General features: G+C 37.2%; 4 protein-coding genes across 9 annotated transcripts in view; 2 read left to right on the top strand and 2 right to left on the bottom strand.

Annotated features, from left to right (window-relative positions):
* The window catches only part of LOC116025805 (probable transcription factor PosF21), a 43,767-nt gene extending 39,732 nt beyond the window's left edge, over window positions 1-4,035 (top strand). For 2 of the 4 annotated variants that reach the window (XM_031267182.1, XM_031267174.1), the window contains 4 exons: window positions 949-1,522; window positions 2,256-2,388; window positions 3,156-3,240; window positions 3,445-4,035. In XM_031267182.1, coding sequence (XP_031123042.1) covers window positions 949-1,522; window positions 2,256-2,388; window positions 3,156-3,240; window positions 3,445-3,812 — 1,160 coding nt within the window. In that variant the 3' untranslated portion in view covers window positions 3,813-4,035. Of the gene's footprint in view, window positions 1-63; window positions 1,523-2,255; window positions 2,389-3,155; window positions 3,241-3,444 lie in introns of those variants that run through there. The other 2 variants (XM_031267167.1, XM_031267159.1) reach the window with 2 other exon arrangements.
* Window positions 4,036-4,217: 182 nt separating this feature from the next.
* Window positions 4,218-10,761, bottom strand: LOC116025778 (electron transfer flavoprotein-ubiquinone oxidoreductase, mitochondrial). Its single transcript, XM_031267118.1, has 18 exons — window positions 10,420-10,761; window positions 10,190-10,266; window positions 9,344-9,450; window positions 8,959-9,040; window positions 8,778-8,886; window positions 8,516-8,562; window positions 8,348-8,422; window positions 8,104-8,220; window positions 7,708-7,776; window positions 6,767-6,859; window positions 6,386-6,488; window positions 5,890-6,014; window positions 5,649-5,698; window positions 5,503-5,569; window positions 5,083-5,162; window positions 4,813-4,941; window positions 4,650-4,716; window positions 4,218-4,559 (listed from the first exon to the last, which is right to left on the bottom strand). Exons 1-18 carry the CDS (start codon window positions 10,715-10,717, stop codon window positions 4,476-4,478), a joined length of 1,779 nt encoding a protein of 592 aa, XP_031122978.1. The 5' UTR covers window positions 10,718-10,761; the 3' UTR covers window positions 4,218-4,475.
* A 500-nt stretch (window positions 10,762-11,261) lies between these two features.
* LOC116012521 (protein STRICTOSIDINE SYNTHASE-LIKE 13) lies at window positions 11,262-12,804 on the bottom strand. The gene is made up of 4 exons (XM_031252080.1): window positions 12,389-12,804; window positions 12,027-12,311; window positions 11,740-11,907; window positions 11,262-11,670 (listed from the first exon to the last, which is right to left on the bottom strand). The coding sequence occupies exons 1-4, from the start codon at window positions 12,742-12,744 to the stop codon at window positions 11,262-11,264; spliced, it is 1,218 nt and encodes a 405-aa protein (XP_031107940.1). The 5' UTR covers window positions 12,745-12,804.
* A 1,365-nt stretch (window positions 12,805-14,169) lies between these two features.
* On the top strand, window positions 14,170-19,860 carry LOC116030069 (cell wall protein IFF6). 3 transcript variants are annotated; one of them, XM_031272196.1, is made up of 5 exons: window positions 14,170-14,321; window positions 15,590-16,635; window positions 17,893-18,435; window positions 18,742-18,969; window positions 19,627-19,860. In XM_031272196.1, the coding sequence occupies exons 2-4, from the start codon at window positions 15,606-15,608 to the stop codon at window positions 18,960-18,962; spliced, it is 1,794 nt and encodes a 597-aa protein (XP_031128056.1). In that variant the 5' UTR covers window positions 14,170-14,321; window positions 15,590-15,605; the 3' UTR covers window positions 18,963-18,969; window positions 19,627-19,860. The 3 variants fall into 3 exon arrangements, with proteins under 3 accessions (XP_031128056.1, XP_031128054.1, XP_031128046.1); XM_031272186.1 differs by lacking the exons at window positions 14,170-14,321; window positions 15,590-16,635 and having other exon boundaries at window positions 16,752-18,435; XM_031272194.1 differs by lacking the exons at window positions 14,170-14,321; window positions 15,590-16,635; window positions 19,627-19,860 and having other exon boundaries at window positions 16,751-18,435; window positions 18,742-19,395.
* The last annotated feature ends 71 nt before the right edge of the window (window positions 19,861-19,931 follow it).

Raw genomic sequence — 19,931 nt, 5'->3', positions numbered from 1 at the left:
TTCTTTTTATTTAGTTTGAATAGAGATAGCAGGGTATGGGTGGGCGGCCATGTCAACTTGTGTGGGTGTCCCCATTACCACGTTTTGTGACACTACTAAACCCAACTTGTGTTGTGTTAAACACTCTTCTTCTATTCTATTTCTATATCCCCTCCTCGCTCTCAATTGAAGTTGGAACCTTCCATTTCTCTTTCTTCTCTCTCTCTCTCCCCCCCATGTGCAGACCCATCCTCGCTTTCTCATTGCTCTTTCCGGAGATCTGATCTCAAACAATAAAAAGCTAGGCGGCGTAAGCTCTTTTTCTTCTTTCTTTATCATTTTTTTATATGCTCCCTATTCTTCGTTTCAATTATTCTTTGGACAAAGTCGCTTTCTTGCTTTTAAAAATATAAGTTCCTCTCCCGTCTGGAATTCACGCGTCTCGTTCTGTTCTGTTCTGTTCTGTTCTCAGTTGATCAGTATTTCTGCACTGTTCACTTGAAAAGATAAAAATTTTCAGATATATATTGGGGGTTTTTGTTCTTTTTCTGATTTTGCAAGTCTTTCTTTACATTTCTAGGGCTGAATTTGGTGAAGGAAATTTCTATCTGTGTGTTTGTATGAAGTGGTATCTTGGGCGCTTCTTGAATACCCACCCTTTTGATAGTTTGGGGGCAAGAAAGCAAGCTGTTCAAGTTACGGGTAGCAGAAACGGAGTTCTTAGTTGTTTGAATTAGTCTTTGAGTGTTTTGATCTTTATTGGGCATTAGGGTTTGTCAAGCTATTTTGCTCAGGTGTTGGAATTTTAGGGTTGCGTTTGGAGAATTTAGTGTATGGATAAGGATAAATCTTCAGGCCATGGAGGGGGTTTGTTGCCTCCATCAGGGAGATCTTCGGTGTTCTCACCACCTTGTAGTAATATCAATGTAAAGTCAGAGCCATCTGGATCTTTCAGTTTGCCCCCATTAGGGCCATCCGCGGGTGCTTCTGAATCAGGCCATTTTGGTATTGGGAGGCCATCAGATTCTAGCCAGTTTAGTTATGATATTAGCTGTATGCCTGATAACCCGCGGAAGCATATGGGCCATCGACGTGCACATTCAGAGATTCTTACACTTCCTGATGACATCAGTTTTGATAGTGATCTTGGTGTTGTTGGTGGATTTGATGGACCATCTTTGTCGGATGAGACTGAGGAGGACCTGTTCTCTATGTTCCTTGACATGGATAAGATTAATGCATCATCTGCAACTTCTGCATTCCAAGCGGGCGAGTCATCTTCTTCGGGAGCTATGGCTTCAGGCTCATCCCAAACTCTAGCATCTGGATCATTGATGCCAACGTTTGAGAATGTTAGTCCTGCTGTTAGCGAGAGGCCAAGAGTTAGACATCAGCATAGCCAGTCTATGGATGGTTCAACAACTATCAAGGCAGAAATGCTCACATCGGGTTCGGAAGAGCAATCTCCTGCTGAATTAAAAAAAGCCATGTCTGCTGCCAAGCTTGCTGAGCTTGCCCTTATTGACCCAAAGCGTGCAAAAAGGTAATATTTTTTATGAATTCTTCAGTGCAATACATTTCCTGCAATGCTTTTTACTGTGTTTTTGTGATAGTTTGACATGTTGATATGTTACTCATTTTATTGGATAATTGATCATTTGATTCACGAAAAGGGTACCACTGTATTTACCGTACCAAGCTGGTTCACGTGCTAAATTAAAGAATGATGAATATAGAGTTGCACTGTATTTGTGGGGATGTAATTGTTTTGTGGGCATTCTGACCAACCAAAATTGGTTATTTGCTATCTGTTTTGGTAATAATGTTTCTCACTTGTACTAGTTTTTAAATATGTGAACTATAAGGACATAAGGTCTGGCATATCATTTATGTTGATAAGAGGCAGAGCATCTAACTAGAACAGTGGATATACTAATCTGTATTAGCCATTAATATGTCTACACAATTGAACTGCCACCAGCTATGATTTCTGAAAATTTACTTTACTGCTCTAATGACCTAAATTTTGCAGTTCCTAACCTATTTAACTGTCTGCCCTCAATGCTTTAAGGCTCAAGCCATCTGTTTAGTAATTCATTTAATGGGGCTACATCATTTATAGCTTTTTTCCCCTGTTCAAAGCTCATAGTAATTACAAGATTGGCGCAATTGTTATATCACCTACGTAAAGTTTATCTGTTGTGGATCTACCAAAAGAGAACACTTTGTTTTACTTGCATTATCTCATATTGTTGCCTATCTTTTCTGTGTACCAGGATTTGGGCCAACAGGCAATCCGCTGCTAGATCAAAGGAAAGGAAAATGAGATATATAGCTGAGCTTGAAAGAAAGGTCCAGACTCTTCAAACAGAAGCTACTTCATTGTCTGCTCAGTTGACCTTGTTGCAGGTATATCTGTTACCTATTTTTTCTGTACTAATTCTACTGCTTGGTTGTTTTTATTGCCACTTGCATTCTTCAATTGTGTCTGTTTCCTTTTTCTGGGATTTTTTGTTGGGAGAAGTGAAGGGTTAATGGATGTTGAAAGGAGGAAAGACTATAAATCTATAATATGTAGTATTAAAAAAAGAAAAAAAAAAGAAACCTTTTTTAGTGATGAGGGGAACCCACAGCCACTACCCGAGGGTGTGCACTGGGTAAACCCAGCATTCTAGTTGCCCATAGCTGACCAGCTCAAACTAAGAAGGCTAATAGGTCGCTCCCGCGAAGTCAAACTTATAACCTTGTTTGTGGTTACCAAGTCAACAATCTGACCAATTTGGCTGAGGTTGCCCCCATATGTAGCATATTTTGAATGTGTGCATAGTTTGGACAATTTAATGTATAATAAAATAAATTAATCCTAAGAAGTCTTTGCATCATGTGTTTGGAATCGGCAGCCTAAGTTAAAATGATCAAAATTACCATTATTTTTCACTCAGGTGGATTGGACTAATGTATATCCTATGCACAATATGATCCCCATACAGTAGTAGAGTCAAATATAGCCTATTGTTCTTAACCCCCAAACCTGAAAAATAAGATAATTTTTTACATGAATTATTTTTTGGAGTTCCATGAACTAAGATTAAACTACTATCAAATATGGAACCCGTTCCCTGAAAAGTAAGATCACATGTCTGACATTTGTCCCTTTGGCTTTTACTTAATAACAGAGAGATACCAATGGTTTGACTGCGGAAAACAGTGAACTTAAAGTGCGCTTGACAACGATGGAACAACAAGTGCACTTGCAAGATGGTGAGAATCTCTTACAACACTAATTTCTTTTCTTTATTTTTATTGTATTGGGTTTTGATTATTGGAGAATATTTTTAGTGGTAAGCTAAAGAAAGTGGATGATAGCATGATAAATCGTAGGGTTGAGGACTGGTTCCTTTTTCAAAGAGATTGTTATAAGTCATTTTCCTTTTTGTGTTTATTTCTTGTGTTCCTTGTGTGTAGCCTTAAATGATGCTCTGAGAGAGGAGATACAGCATCTGAAAGTGTTAACTGGGCAAGGCATGGCAAATGGTGGAGCTATGATGAACTTTCCTCCCTCGTCTGCTGGAGCAAATCAAAATCAACAATTTTATCGCAACAATCAAGCCATGCACACATTGTTAACAACGCAACAGTTCCAGCAGCTCCAAATAAAATCGCAAAAGCAACTTCACTCATATCAGCAGCAGCATCAACTGCACCAATTGCAACAACTGCAGCACCATCAGCCTCAGGAACAACATTTGCACCAATCCGGAGACATGAAGCTGAGAAATCCATTATCTGTGAGTGGTCAGAGCGAGAATCCTTCAGATGGCAGTAGTGCTTGAAGCATTGAAGATGTAAAGCATTGTAGTAGGATTGGTCTATCTCCAGAAACTCCATCTATATTTTAGTTGTACTTAGGATCCCATTGAATTTTAGGTGATTAAATTGTTAAATTCTTATTCATTTGACCTTTTGTTGTGTACTTAAATACTGAACCTTCTTATGGTAGTCCTGTTGTATGACAGAATTGTCGTTTCCTCTACAATACTAGTTGAGTTGGAAATATAGATTAAAAGGTTTTCAACTCAAATTAAATTTTTTTTGAAAAAAATTAAAATAATGTCTCAATTGCACAAAAAAATTAAAATAATGTCTTGATTGCACGTGTTTGATAATTCTATTGCACACCTTTTAAGTTTAGTTACCTAATTACACAACATTAATAATTTCAATGATTTATTTGACACTTTTTCCTTTTAACATTTTGTTGCAAGCTGTATTCAATGGATTAAAATAGATTGATGTTAATGGAACAAGTATTATGAAATCCCCTTTTAGTTTCCTCCCAATTCCACCTTATTTGATCTCCTCAATAACACTAAAAACATTAAAGTAATAGTATGGAGTAATAAAAAGGCAGAGGCCACCTTCCCAGTAGTTCACAAGGTGCCATATAAAAGTTGTTTTTAGTGCATAATATATCCATAACCATGAAATTATTTACATCACATCACTGTATAGCCTGGGCCACCACCTCCTTCTGGCACTGTCCATTTTATGTTTTGTGTTGGATCTTTAATATCACAAGCCTGAAATTTTTGATAATTATTAGGAACATATATATAACATTTAAGTATCATCCACTCTAAAAAATAAACTTGTTAACAGGAAGCTATTACCTTACAATGCAAGCAGTTCTGGGCATTGATATTTAACTTCACCTCACCATTATCATCTGATATATACCTATAGTTTTGATAGTTTGAATATCAATAAAACTAAAATAGATATAATATAAATGGAGAAAAAACAAACAAATTTGCTTATGTGCAAGCATATTACTCATAAACTCGTGCAGGGCAATATCGTGACTCGGGTCCAGCATACTTGGGCAAGTTCACGAGTTCTGGAGTTTTAGGATCTTTTAATCGAAGATGGGCTGGTTGGTCATGATCATGATTTGTGTTGCTCCTACCAATATCATATAACAACAAAATAGATATGTTATATTTATACGGACAGAACGAGTCAGAGCAATATATCCCTGCATGCATGTGTATGTTTTCAAATATCAGGACACGAAGTAGGTGAATCACCGTACCAATGGATTACCTGTACACAGAGGTTAGTATGTCGAAAGAGATGGCTCCATCTGGTTTTGGGTACTCAATGGGCAAGGATGATTTGGCTTCCTGCAAATGTGGGAAGTAACTCATGTAATTAAAGTAATGTTATTAAGATACCTTACACAATACCATAAAAATATTAACTAATGCAGTAACATCATAGGGCTTGCTAGTCACAATGAAGAAACAGGGAAGATCTAATTTCCTTCAATAAGACTATTTTTCTTTGGGAAAACTGAAAGAATTGCACTTAAAATGACTAGTTCAAGCTTATTATTTTTGTTTGTCCCCATATTTCTCAACATCTATATTCTATTCTCTGTCGAAGAAAAAAACTTTGAAGTCCACCAAAATTTTAATACATATACACATGCATATATTACATTTCTAGGCAATAGTTTCTTACACTTATTGCTTCATGATCAGGTTTCCCATGCTTAAATGTCCATGGAGATCTTCCCTTGAGTATATAGCTGTGAGAAAATAAAGCAGATATGTTAGTATCGTAGACAATGAAAGGCTATGTTGATTCATGAGAACATAACAGCTTACTGTTCTATAGCACTCAATGCCAAGCCAGGAAAGAGCCCATTTTCAAATGCCTGAAAGTACAAAATAACAAAGAGATTTTTTTTAAAAAAAATTGACTGATAATAAATACCACACAAAAAGGGCCTATGAAATGGCATCAGGAAGGCAGAGATAGAAAAGAACATTATCTTTGATCTAAGTATAAGAGCAATATTTTGTTAACAAGTATATGTAATGAACATAAGCATTAGACAATACTCACCGGACGATAATTCCTAGCATGGTAAAGTTCTTTCCATATCCATGAACTTCTTAAGCTGTCCCAAAAAGTTTCCATATTTGACCCTCCCTGAAGCATATCAAATGCAGATTCTGCTGCTAGCATTCCTAACAGATTGGAATTTACCACCATCAGTGCACTTATTGTATGCATAAGCTATCAACAAAGAAAACCATTTTGTACCGTTTGCAAGTCATAATCAAAGCTTTCTAGTTATTTACTATTACTATCTGTGTTCCACTCTAGCTTCCCCCATTTTCTTTTTGAGCAATGCCATTTATAATTGCCACTTCATAAAAATGGAATGTTATTATCTTTCATTGGACCATCTCTTTTTTTTTTCCCTCATTATTATTATCTAGGTCTTTCCCATTTTGTTTTCTAGTTATTATTAATTCAAGGACAAGGATCCAACAAAGTCAACATTTAAATGAATTTTTCAAAGCTGTTGGCTCCATGAAGGCATTCTAAGCAATACCTGATTTCATGGCTGTATGAGTTCCCTTTATCTTTGGGACATTTAGGAATCCTGCTGAGCATCCTATAACTGCTCCTCCCGGAAACACTGGATATGGAATAGACTGAAATTTAACTATATCATATTTGTAATTGTACAACACAGTAATAAATTAATTTAAGAAGTACAGAGTCACCCCAGTATGTGAGATTAGTTAAAACTATTTAAGGATAGAAAGGCTAGTTAATTTTACTCCCTTTAATGTCCATGTGATCGCATCATAGTGCAGCATAAAGTAGCTCATAGGCATATACTGTGTTAACTGGATAAAAGACTACTTCTTGATTATTACTTCAATATATACCCTCATACACTCCAGGATTAAGAGAACTTTCAACACACCTGATAACCTCCTTCGTTTAAAGTACGAGCACCATATTGGAGAACTGTTCCACCCTCAAGAAGGGGTCTAATTGCAGGGTGATGCTTGAATTTCTGTGAAAGAGAGAGCACAAATATAAAATATATTCAATGTGGAATTATCGTGATAGAAAGTATCAAAATATAATAAACCACTAGGCATGTGATGTTCTCTGATAGGGGAACAGAATTATTATTAAAAAGGACAAAACATCAAAATGTTGTGACATTTTCATGTAAGAAACAGATTTTAGGAAGTAAGAAGCAATATAGATGTAACCACAAAACACATGCCACACTTAAAAGGAATAATTAGTAATTGATTAACACATCAATAGCTTAATTTCGAAAATCCATTATCAAGTACTCTTTCTTCTAAATGGCATGGAAAGGGGGGATATAATTGATGGCCTTGCTTTGCATTACACGTTATCATTACAATTTAAAGTCCTCTATGAGCCTTCCTCCATGGAATTTCAAAACAAAAATTATGAACAAAAAAACAACAAAATGAAGTCCTGAGAGATATAAGAAACATTTGTAAAGTAGTCATCCAGCTATTCATGTCACCATGTTAGGCGAGCAGTACAAAAATTTCAATGGGCCTAGTGAATCTCTGTAGCTTAGTGGTTTAACAACTCAGGACACTGCATATGTTTTCCCAAAATCATGCCAAAATCAGTTTAAGTTGAAGACCTTGGTTTTTAAAATGTCCAAACTCCAAACAGTGAGAGCTAAGACGCTTGACTTAAAAATATAGATGTTTGAAAGACATACATATACAACTTGTATGAAACAAGAGTCAGTAGATGAGATATGGAAAAGCAATATAACTTATATCATTCTCTAATATAACTGGAATTCTTCACAGGGGTAGATGAGAAATGGAAAAGTAATATAGCTTAAATCATTGTCTAATATACCTGGAATTCCTCATAGGGGTTCAAGAAAGGATTGTGATAATTCAAAGCGACCACAAAGCCAATTGCAACCTACACACCACCCAAGAAGCAAAACTAAATGAATTCTAGCAAGAAGCCCATTGGACATAGGTAAGAAAGTCCTGAGGAGCACCATAAAATAATGCTCGCCCACAAGCAAAGGCAGTAACTATAAAGCCACTGCTTTGAAATATCTCTTTGAATAAATAAATGAAAGTCAGAGGAGCTTCTACACTCAAATCATTCTAATCCCACTGAAATGTGATCCCTGTGTCTAATGAAGTAATAGCAAAGGATGATGGCACAACTCTAAGCAAATTGAATAAATCACAAACTTTTTTCTTAGACTAGCCAGAACAAAAAAACAATGGTATATACCTGTCTTTCTTTCATATGGTACAAGAAAGATCCTCCATAAGTCTTGTGGTCCAAGGGCCAACCTATTGTATGAAGCACATCTCCAGGACTGTGTTTGTTTGCATCAATTTCCCAGACCTAACTTCAGGAATTGATTAGCAGCTAAAATCAACACATAAGAACTCCAATAATGAAGGGAGATCTGATGAAAAGTATCACTTCTCATGAGATATGCAACAAACCGAAAAGAGAAGTTGACAATTACTTCTTTAATTCCTAAAGCATAAGTCTGATGTTGGCCGTTTCCTTTCTCCCTCAATTTGTATTTCCCAATTACTTGCTGCATATGAAAATTGTGAAGATCATTTTCAGTTAATAAGACAAAAGAAAAATTTAATGGCCACAATTATAGGAAGCAACAACAACAACATACCTCTGCTAATGATCCTCGACAACCCTCTGCAAGGAGAGTAACACGTCCTGCATATTATTCGCAGAACAATCAGTACTATGTAGCAAATGCTCAGCAAATTCAAACAGATACAATATTTGAACTTTATCATGCATGGACAACTCTCTCTCTCTCTCTCTCTCTCTCTCTCTCTCTTTCTCTCTCTCTGACAGAATAGTAGTGCAGAAAGAATTTCAACAAGAGGAAAACAAAAATGTGTCATAAGTATTCAGATTATACTTGCCTTTCAGTTCCACTCCATGCTGAAAGTTCTCTTTCCTAGAGCCATCTTTGGCCACTCCCATATCATTAGTTGCAATGCCAATGACCTCATCACTTTCATTGTACAGAATCTGGAATTAACTACTGAGTAAGGTAAAACAATCAAAACTCCATTCCAATTAAGTGAATTTATATATGAGCACCTCACTGGCAGCAAAGCCAGGGTATAGTTCAACTCCTAATTCTTCAGCCTTCTGTCCCAACCAACGAACTAATTGACTCAAACTGCATCATTATGTCAACAAGTCAACAATTGTAAAATGTCCACAAAAGGTGCAACAATATAATCACTACACTTGGTATCATACTTTGTAGTTATGGAAGGAAATAGGAAAAAAAATAAGGTCTTACCATAATACCAGGAAAAAAAAAATGACAAGAAAAACAAATTACCTAATGCACATAAAATTGTTCAAAAAATAAGGACAAAGTACATCTTTAAAAAAACCATGAAGATGGTTAATTGGCATGCAGACATGCAGTGTCACAGTGATGCTCAAGAATTGATGTAATATCAATATATGGCACCTTATCACATAGTTCCCTTTGTTCTCAAATGGACTCGGAAGAGAAAAGGCCCGATTCTTAGAAAGCAACCAAAATTTATCAGAAGAAACCGGGACATCAATTGGTGTCTGCAAATAAAACCAGCAAAATCATTGAATTATAAATAAATTTGAGGAAATAAAAAATATAAATCAATATAATAAAAATACACATGCAAAGCTTGGCAGGAGAAGATACTACATCTAGAAGTTAAACGGAAAAATAAATGTTGTGTCGTGAGTTGCTCAGAAGCCCTTGAGTTTGAAGTTCGAACATGCGAAAAGCAGACTACTACACCCCCGATGTAGGTTTCTACATAGTTTATTTTTGTGCAATTATATAATCATAAGTTGTCAATGAACCCAAAAAGAGATGGTGTCTACCCAACCAAAAACAGAGATAGGAAAGTTTAATTTTTTTATTTAAATTATGTAGATATATTTCAACATACTATATCTTTGCAGCATTCTATAATTTTTTTTTATGCTAATAAATCCAGCAGGAGTGTTTAAAAAAAATTATAAGAGTTCAACAAAAAAAAGCTCATAAATAAATACTCTGGGCAATCACTGGAGTATAGCACATTATAGACATGGCTTCTTCACATTTAAAAGATACTCCCTAGTTGTTATCAACTACTACTAGTACTGGAAAGGCAAAGCAAAAGCCATCATAAACTTGGAATTTGCCCCAAGCCACCTAATGGCTACTCTGATTTGATGATCCATTAGCATATCACGCCAAAAAATGTTTGAAAGGTCATCTGTAATGCCGCTTCTCAGAGACTCATATTGGCAGTTTTCTGAAATGGCAGAGCTATTACTTTACCTTTTCCTGCCTCCAGTGTGGGAGAAGTTCATCCAGAGCTCGCGGCTCAAACACATTCCCCGACAAAATATGAGCTCCTATTACAATCAAATAAATCCGAGTTGATCATAGGTTCGTTCACTTAAGAAACAGAAGAACCAGAACTTATTACAAAATTATTGATTTATTTTTGTTTCCATTATACGAGCAATAACACAATTCTGACGACCACTAAAATAAAAGAAACGTACCCACTTCGGCGCCTTTCTCGACAACACAAACTGACAAGTCGGCGTTCTTCTCACGGCACAACTGCTTCAGTCGTATCGCCGCCGATAAGCCGGCAGGCCCCGCCCCAACAATAACCACATCATAGTCAATCGCTTCTCTGCATGATTCACTACTGAATCCCCTCGCTCCAGATAAGAAACTACCGTGAGCACCAAATCTTGAAGCTTTTCCACAAAGATTGGGAAATGATGATGAGAACCTATTAATTGGTGTTCTCGATAGTTTGGATTTGGCAGAAGAGAGGATGAATCTGAGCATTGTTTTGAGCTGTGAAAGATGAACAATTGTTGCGTGTAAGATGTTGGATTGTTGTCCCCCTATTTATATCATATTGCCCTTTGTTACGTACTAAAATAATATACTTCTAAAACTGCAGAGGATAGAACATATATCAACTTACTCCGCCATGACTCAGTCATTATCCAAATATCCAGGCAAGCATGGGTGTGTGTGTCTTTTATTCATCAATTTATAAGATTTGAACTCAATTTTGTGTTTTGTGAAATAATCAAGGTGGTTTAATTAGGGATTTAGAATTTCAAAGCGTGAGCTTATGTGTCGAGATTTTTGAATGTTCAAGAAAAATCACAATGTAATAAATCAACGTATGTTGTCATAATAGTTTTAACTGCGACTTGCGACTATTAAACTAACCGTCTGATCAACTTGACTGGAATTGCCCTTATATATTATAATTTGTTGTTATGTATGAATGTAATTTAATGATTGTCTGTCTTCCGATAATAGTATTTTATTTAATTTTTTGTTACATTAGCATGAACCTAAGAAAAAATGTACTAATTTAAACAATAGAAGGATAAGGGAGGGTGGCAATGTGGTTATGAGCCACAGTCCCAATCCAAAGCTTCCCATCCACCTCTCTGACTTCACTCACCAGCTTCATCACAGCTCCATGTTTGTCCTCAAGAACATCAAGAACTTCCCCATTTTCATTGAAGAGTGAGATGACAGTGTACATTTTCATCCCTGCAAATTTTGCCAGATACTGCATAGGAATTGGCAGCCTGAAGTACACACTTCTGGTCCATGGATGGTTGATCAAAACCTCCTGGATTCTAGTTCTGCAGCAGTCTATTGCCACCCAATATTGCCCTTTTTCGTTCGCTCTAACGTTGTCTGGAAATCCTGGCAGATTTGCAATCACTTCTGTCCTCCCGCTTTTCGGCCCCTCTAGCCAGTACTTCATTAGCCTGCAACATCACAATAAGTTGCCTAACTGTCCGGGATAATATAATGTCAGAATTTACAAGAAATGGTACCTGCAATTGGTTGTTTCTGTGAAGAGGAGAAAAGAGTGGTCCTCAGAGAATTGAACTCCATTTGGGAAAGCCAAGCTGTCCAAAACAACATGGGTTTTTCCAGTGGGAGGATCATATCTGAGTAGCCTACCAGTGGCTTCTCCTTCCAGCATTATCAAGAAATGGTTTCTGTAAACATCCCAAAATTTCAGAATCTGATGAAGCTGGGTGGGGAGAAAAAACATGGAGATTTAAGAAGGTAATATTAGTCTGTTTTGTACTTTTGTTGATCTGGATTCTGGACTTACACTCTGTTGTATTTCTGGCTAGTGTCAGTGAAGAAAATGGAACCGTTTTTATGAATGTCGAGGTCATTCGCGAAGAGTATAGGCTTCCCTTCGACGTGTGTGGCCAAAGGAGTTGCAATGCCTCCATCAGGCCCAACCACCAGGAGCCCATAGTATGCATCTGCAATGTACAAATCTCCTGTTTTCTTGTCAAATCTCAGCCCGAGGGGTCGCCCACATTGTGACTCAAATTTCCATTGCTTTGGTGTTGTTGAGTCCACTCCTAACCCACAAATCTTCTCAGACCTGCCAATATAATCACAACATTGAAGAATTTGTAAGAAATTGACCTGTTTGAGAATAGAAACTGAGTGCTAGCTAACCAGTTAGGTGTGACTAAAGCAAATGTTTCCCAGCCTGCATTGTCACCCATCCACCTAACGATTCGACCATCGGCTAGTCCACCATAAGGCCCGCGCCCCAAGGTGTCGAACTCGAGGGATTCAGGTCCAAAAACCTCATCTACAAACTCCAAATTCCCCAGCCCCAACCTGCTCTTGTTATCCCCATGCCAGCTCTCCATCACTTCCTTGTACGGCGCTATGTCGTTCTTGACCGGCCTAAACTTCTGGCCTCCCACGGGGCTTAACTCGAATGGATCTCCAATCATGATGCCTATGAGAACAGGAAAAAGCAGATACAAAAGCTGCTGAAAAACTTCTCTTCTGATCTTTTCCATTATCTGATAGAATGGCTTTCTTTTTTGGTGTGTTTAGGGCCTGAGGGGTTGGAGTTAAGATGATATGCAACTGACTCAAAGTAGTGTTGTTGTGAGTGTAGTATAAAAGGAAAACATGCATGATTTGTGGCAGAGGTGTGGGTTGGGAATAGGTTGTCTACTTCCTAGTCATGAGTTTGGCATTTTGGCTTCATTACTAGTTCACCACAAAGCAAATGTGTAAGTCTTAGTCTCAACCTAGTTAATTGGTTGCTGGTGATGATGTTGGTGGAAGATATAAAGAATGTATGCAAGAGTATGAAGCTTTTTCTTGAACCACCTAGTTTGGGTTCAATTGTTCCTTGTTCGCAATCAAACACATAATGTATGTGTTTTCATTTGAATCAAGTTAGGTGGTTGACATAAGTTAAATAGTTAGATTTTTGTTTTTTTTTTTTGGAAATTAAAACCAAAGCTATAATTAATTCGAAGAAAAAAGTAGCAAGAGAATACAATCAGGGAGAATGAATCCCAAAAACAAGAATCAGACTGAGAACTTGCAGCCTTAGTGTATGAGCCAAAAAATTCATTGATTTCTTAATCCGACAACAAACTAAGTGTTCAAAATTAGCCATAATACAAAAGCAATGATTCTGATCTTAAACAGCTAGATTAAAAACAAGAATGTTAAACAATCTAATTAACGATGCTGAATTTTCCTATATTCGGCCCAAACATGTTATTGGGCCGGAGTAGTGGGCTAACAAGCTAGAGAAGTGGCCAATTTATTTCGTGGGCCAAGGCCCACATAGTATTATGGACTCTGAATAAAAAAAAACATCGTTTTGATCTTTAAATTTTAACAGACTCTTAATTTCCCATTTTTCATGTTTATACACAGTTAATAATATATTTCAGGTACAGACTCTTAGTTTCTCATTTTAACAGACTCTTAGTTTCCCATTTCTCATAAGAATAATGGTCTTACTAATTCCTATAAATAGAAACATTGTCTTAGGATCAATGGATCATGCATCAAAATTTCTCATAACAATAATGATCTCAAAATTTTTATTATTACTTTTTATGATAAGAGAAGTATGACATGTCGGTAAAGGACCTAATAGAATGCTCTCACTGAAAGTCAAACTTGAAATCTTGTGATCACGAAATCAATAATTTCACCGATTTAGTTAGGGTTAATCCTATATGCAACAACTATATGGGATATGTACCATATCTGCTTAAGATATTATATTTTAATTAAATTTGTGATAAATCAAAATATTGGTCAATTTCCAATGTTTTGGAGTACAATTATCCAAACTCTAGGGGTGGAAGTATCATTTACAAAAAGTAGGGGGTGTATGTGCAATTATTCATTTACCTTATTCTACAACCAGTGATTATGGGAAGACGTTTTGCTAAAACTATATGAGCCTGACATTTTGGTTGCTATCACCGACTTTCACCATCTGGCCGACCATTCAACCAAAACAATAAAGAAGTGATGTAGATGTAAGATAACATAAACATAGTTTCAAAACCAGAATTTTGGAAACAGAAGAGAGAGATCCAAAAACTATCGAGAATCAGAGGTATTTTTCTTGCTTTATTTTTTGAAACGTTTGATTACGATGTTTTTCATACAGTTTTACGTTGTAAACTTCTGGTAACGTTAATCTAATTTGAATCCAAATAGGATCTGATTAGAAATGCAGGATGGCTAGAAAATGAATGGAATTTCAATTTTCAAATAATCGTATGGGTATTTCCTGGAAATTGAGAAAGCTGAATTCGTTGTTTATGTAATCGCTGCGTTTATATCATATAGAGAAAGAAGATATTGCATGGTTAGGAAACTTCTATTATCATACTTTATGGTGCACGATTTTTGGGTCTGAATCGAGCTCCGGTAACTCTGTTCTGCTGCCAAGGATCTCGTGGTCGACACCGACCTGTATTGTATATCAAAAGATCAGGTTCAATCCCATTCTTTTCATATGTACCAAAAAATTAAAATAATAATAATAATAATAATAATAATAATAATAATAATAATAATAATCATAATAATCATCTGGCTGGTGTTGGTTGAATGTTTAAATGCTCGAGACATATACTCGGATGACCTTGTGGGATTGATGACAATTAGAAATGCAATGTCTTGTCAGAATCCCACCTTTTGTCTTGTTTGGTAGATCTTGCTCTGTTTTTAATGTGAAAGTCTGTAGTGTCTAGTGTTCAAGAAGTTGAACATGGGTTCAGTTTCTTTGTTTCAACTTTTTCTTGAAGATAGGAAAGGTCAAGGTATGTATGCCTCCCATGGTACAACTCAGAATTGACTATATTATTAGGAAGGGGAAGAGGGCAAAAAGTGTGGTGTAACGAGTTAATGCAAGGAACAGTGCTGAGAAGGGGGGATTTTGTTTGTGGAGCTTATTAATTTTTATATGGGGAGCTTTATCCAACCATCAGGAAATAAAATGGTGGTATACTAAGCTATAACTTAGAACTTTAAAACTTGGTTACTGAAGTGAACTGCAATCATGGATGTTGACTCAGCTATTCTGACTTCTTCATAGTTTTTGCTTCAATAATTGTTTTGCACAATTGGGGTATAGGTATACCACATAAGTTTCATGTTACTGAAGAATTTACATTTCTATGCTTTCTTCTATAATGATTCTTCATGTTGCATATGTTTTAGGTTCATTCTAGGATCGGCTTTCTAAATATAGTCTTATAGACAAATTGCACGAATTTGTTTGCATTTCAATGGATGGAATTTCTGATTGTTCAGCCCGACTTTTTCAATGTTTATTGTTCTAAAATCCCCTCATTATGCAATTTATTGGTGGCACAGACTACATTTTCTGCATATGGCGCAACCCTGTGGTGATGATGATCCTGAATGGATAAAAAGGGTGAGATCAGAAGGTCCTGTTCCATATCTTGATCCTGATAATTGTTCCACTGGTTGGGCGTCTCCATCTGGGGATATTTTCATGGTGAGAGGCCCAGAGTACTTTTCAAATAAAGTCAAAATTCCGGGGGGTGAATATCTTCTGAAGCCTCTAGGTTTTGATTGGATCAGAGGTCCTTCAAAACTTTCTGATCTCTTGCATAATCCCAAAAACCGTATTAGGAAGGCTCTTGAGGAAGAATTTCCATCGGGTCCGAAGCCTTTTGTTTGGGCTTTCAACTTGCAAGTTCCTACTAAGGAAAACTACAGTGCTGTTGCATACTTTGTTGCTGTGGGGTCCATCGTGGAGGGATCATTGATGGATCAGTTCATGAAAGGAGATCTTGAATTTAGAACTTCGAGACTAAAATTGGTAGCCAATATTTTTAAAGGACCTTGGATTGTAAAAAAAGCAGTTGGAGAGCAGGCTATTTGTGTAATTGGGCGGGCACTTAATTGCAGTTATTGTGCTGGAGACAATTTCATAGAAATAGATGTAGATATTGGATCCTCTGTGGTTGCAAATGCAATTGTTCATCTTGCATTCAATTATTTAACAAAGCTCACTGTTGATTTAGCTTTTCTCATTGAGAGCCAGACTGAATCAGAACTTCCAGAACGACTTCTTGGAGCTATAAGATTCTCTGAGCTGAACCCCGAATCAGCAATTCCAGTTGAAATCCCACCTCAGCGGAAATTGGAAAGGACAAAATCATCATTTGCACGGTTATGGAAGTCACTTGGAAGTAGTTTGTCACGATTGCGTAAGGGTCAAGAAAGTGAAACCAGTTCTGGTACTTCTGGAGAATCACATACCAATGGGGTTGTCGATGGAGAGAAAAGTGATGAAATGCATGTTCAAGAACGTGGCGCTAGTTCTGGAGAAACACATACCAATGGGGTTGTTGATGGAGAGAAAAGTGATGAAATGCCTGCTCAAGAAAGTGGTGCTAGTTCTGGAGAATCANTCTATAATGATTCTTCATGTTGCATATGTTTTAGGTTCATTCTAGGATCGGCTTTCTAAATATAGTCTTATAGACAAATTGCACGAATTTGTTTGCATTTCAATGGATGGAATTTCTGATTGTTCAGCCCGACTTTTTCAATGTTTATTGTTCTAAAATCCCCTCATTATGCAATTTATTGGTGGCACAGACTACATTTTCTGCATATGGCGCAACCCTGTGGTGATGATGATCCTGAATGGATAAAAAGGGTGAGATCAGAAGGTCCTGTTCCATATCTTGATCCTGATAATTGTTCCACTGGTTGGGCGTCTCCATCTGGGGATATTTTCATGGTGAGAGGCCCAGAGTACTTTTCAAATAAAGTCAAAATTCCGGGGGGTGAATATCTTCTGAAGCCTCTAGGTTTTGATTGGATCAGAGGTCCTTCAAAACTTTCTGATCTCTTGCATAATCCCAAAAACCGTATTAGGAAGGCTCTTGAGGAAGAATTTCCATCGGGTCCGAAGCCTTTTGTTTGGGCTTTCAACTTGCAAGTTCCTACTAAGGAAAACTACAGTGCTGTTGCATACTTTGTTGCTGTGGGGTCCATCGTGGAGGGATCATTGATGGATCAGTTCATGAAAGGAGATCTTGAATTTAGAACTTCGAGACTAAAATTGGTAGCCAATATTTTTAAAGGACCTTGGATTGTAAAAAAAGCAGTTGGAGAGCAGGCTATTTGTGTAATTGGGCGGGCACTTAATTGCAGTTATTGTGCTGGAGACAATTTCATAGAAATAGATGTAGATATTGGATCCTCTGTGGTTGCAAATGCAATTGTTCATCTTGCATTCAATTATTTAACAAAGCTCACTGTTGATTTAGCTTTTCTCATTGAGAGCCAGACTGAATCAGAACTTCCAGAACGACTTCTTGGAGCTATAAGATTCTCTGAGCTGAACCCCGAATCAGCAATTCCAGTTGAAATCCCACCTCAGCGGAAATTGGAAAGGACAAAATCATCATTTGCACGGTTATGGAAGTCACTTGGAAGTAGTTTGTCACGATTGCGTAAGGGTCAAGAAAGTGAAACCAGTTCTGGTACTTCTGGAGAATCACATACCAATGGGGTTGTCGATGGAGAGAAAAGTGATGAAATGCATGTTCAAGAACGTGGCGCTAGTTCTGGAGAAACACATACCAATGGGGTTGTTGATGGAGAGAAAAGTGATGAAATGCCTGCTCAAGAAAGTGGTGCTAGTTCTGGAGAATCAAATGTGAATGGGGTTGCCGATGGAGAGAAAAGTGATAAAATCCCTGCTCAAGAAAGTGGCGCAAGTTCTGGAGAATCACATACCAATGGGGTTGTCGGTGAAGAGAAAAGTGATGAAATGCCTGCTCAAGAAAGTGGAGCTAGTTCTGGGGAATCACATACCAATGTGGTTGTCGATGGAGAGAAAACTGATCAAATGCCTGCTCAAGAAAGTGGCGTTAGTTCTGGAGAATTACATACCAATGTGGTTGTTGATGGAGAGAAAATCCATGAAATTCCTGCTCAAGAAAGTGGTGCTAGTTCTGGAGAATCACATACTGATGTGGTTGTTGATGGAGAGAAAAATTATGAAATGCCTGCTCAAGAAAGTGGTGCTAGTTCTGGAGAATCACATACCGATGCGGTGGTTGATGGAGAGAGTGATGAAATGCCTGCTCAAGAAAGTGGTGCTAGTTCTGGAGAATCACATGCCAATGTGGTTGTCGATGAAGAGAAAAACCATGGAATTCCTGCTCAAGAAAGTGGTGCTAGTTCTGGAGAACCACATACCGATGCGGTGGTTGATGGAGAGAAAAGTGATGAAATGCCTGCTCAAGAAAGTGGTGCTAGTTCTGGAGAATCACATACCAATGTGGTTGCCGATGAAGAGAAAAGTCATGAAATGCCTGCTCAAGAAAGTGGTGCTAGTTCTGGAGAACCACATACCGATGCGGTGGTTGATGGAGAGAGAGATGAAATGCCTGCTCAAGAAAGTGGTGCTAGTTCTGGAGAACCACATACCGATGCGGTGGTTGATGGAGAGAGAGATGAAATGCCTGCTCAAGAAAGTGGTGCTAGTTCTGGAGAACCACATACCGATGCGGTGGTTGATGGAGAGAAAAGTGATGAAATGCCTGCTCAAGAAAGTGGTGCTAGTTCTGGAGAATCACATACCAATGTGGTTGCCGATGAAGAGAAAAGTCATGAAATGCCTGCTCAAGAAAGTGGTGCTAGTTCTGGAGAATCACATACCAATGGGGTTGTCGATGGAGAGAAAAATGATGAAATCTAGACAACTAGTAAGTGTGCAATGGCCAGCTACAAATTCAATTAATTGCTTTTTATTTTCATGTTGCAATGTTGTTCATACTGCTTTGGTCTCACTTGAACCATAGGCTGTTAATAAGCTATAAGCTATTCGACTAGGCTTAAGTTTTCCTTTCAAAAATATTCTATAATTAATTTGATCCGACTTTCAATGATGTTACAGTTACCTTTTATTACATTATTTTCCTGGAAAACTCAACCATCCGGAATTTCCTACAAAATGTGTTTTCATGTTTTTTTTATTTTAATCTTTGTTCCTGCTGAAATGTTTCTCTCCAGTTCTAAGTCTTAAATCTTTCAAGGATACTTCCCTGCTAACTACTCAAAGTTCTTTACATATTATCTGTGGATTTTTACTACTCGCTCTTCACAATCCTTTCAACACATTCCTTTACAAATATATATATACACTTTACTTGAGCTTCAGAATCTGTCAAGATATCATGGAGTTTAGGTATAAGATGCTTTTTCTTATTAATATCGCAGATTGGCGTGACTAAATTCCCTACAAAATGCTTCTGCCTATTATTGATTTTGGAAATAATATTGTAGAATGAATTTCTTTTCTACACCTATGATCTTTTTAGTGTGTGATAATTTATTTTGCGTTATCATTTTAATTGATACAGCGCCTCAAATGCTTGGGTGACCTTGCATTCATGTTATATAAGAAGAGATTTACTTTTGCTTTTCCAAATTGACTGAAGCGCTGCGCAATGTGGATGCTACGAAGCTAAAGTTGGCATATTTTCCCTTGTTGCAACTGGTTGCTAGGTCTGTTGCTGCTATTGTTTATGTGTTGAAGGAATTATATGTTCTTCACAGTTCTTGTAGATCATAGGCGTTAATGTATACTTGTCAAATCTTTCCTTCTTTTTTTTTTTTGTTTTTGTTTTTGTTTTTTTTTTTTTTTTCTGAATTAAGAACATTTTTA

The sequence above is a fragment of the Ipomoea triloba genome, chromosome 1 (assembly GCF_003576645.1).
Source record: "Ipomoea triloba cultivar NCNSP0323 chromosome 1, ASM357664v1".
Lineage (NCBI taxonomy): Eukaryota > Viridiplantae > Streptophyta > Magnoliopsida > Solanales > Convolvulaceae > Ipomoea > Ipomoea triloba.
Note: the sequence above shows the minus strand (reverse complement) of the source record. Positions and strands in the feature narration are given on the sequence as shown.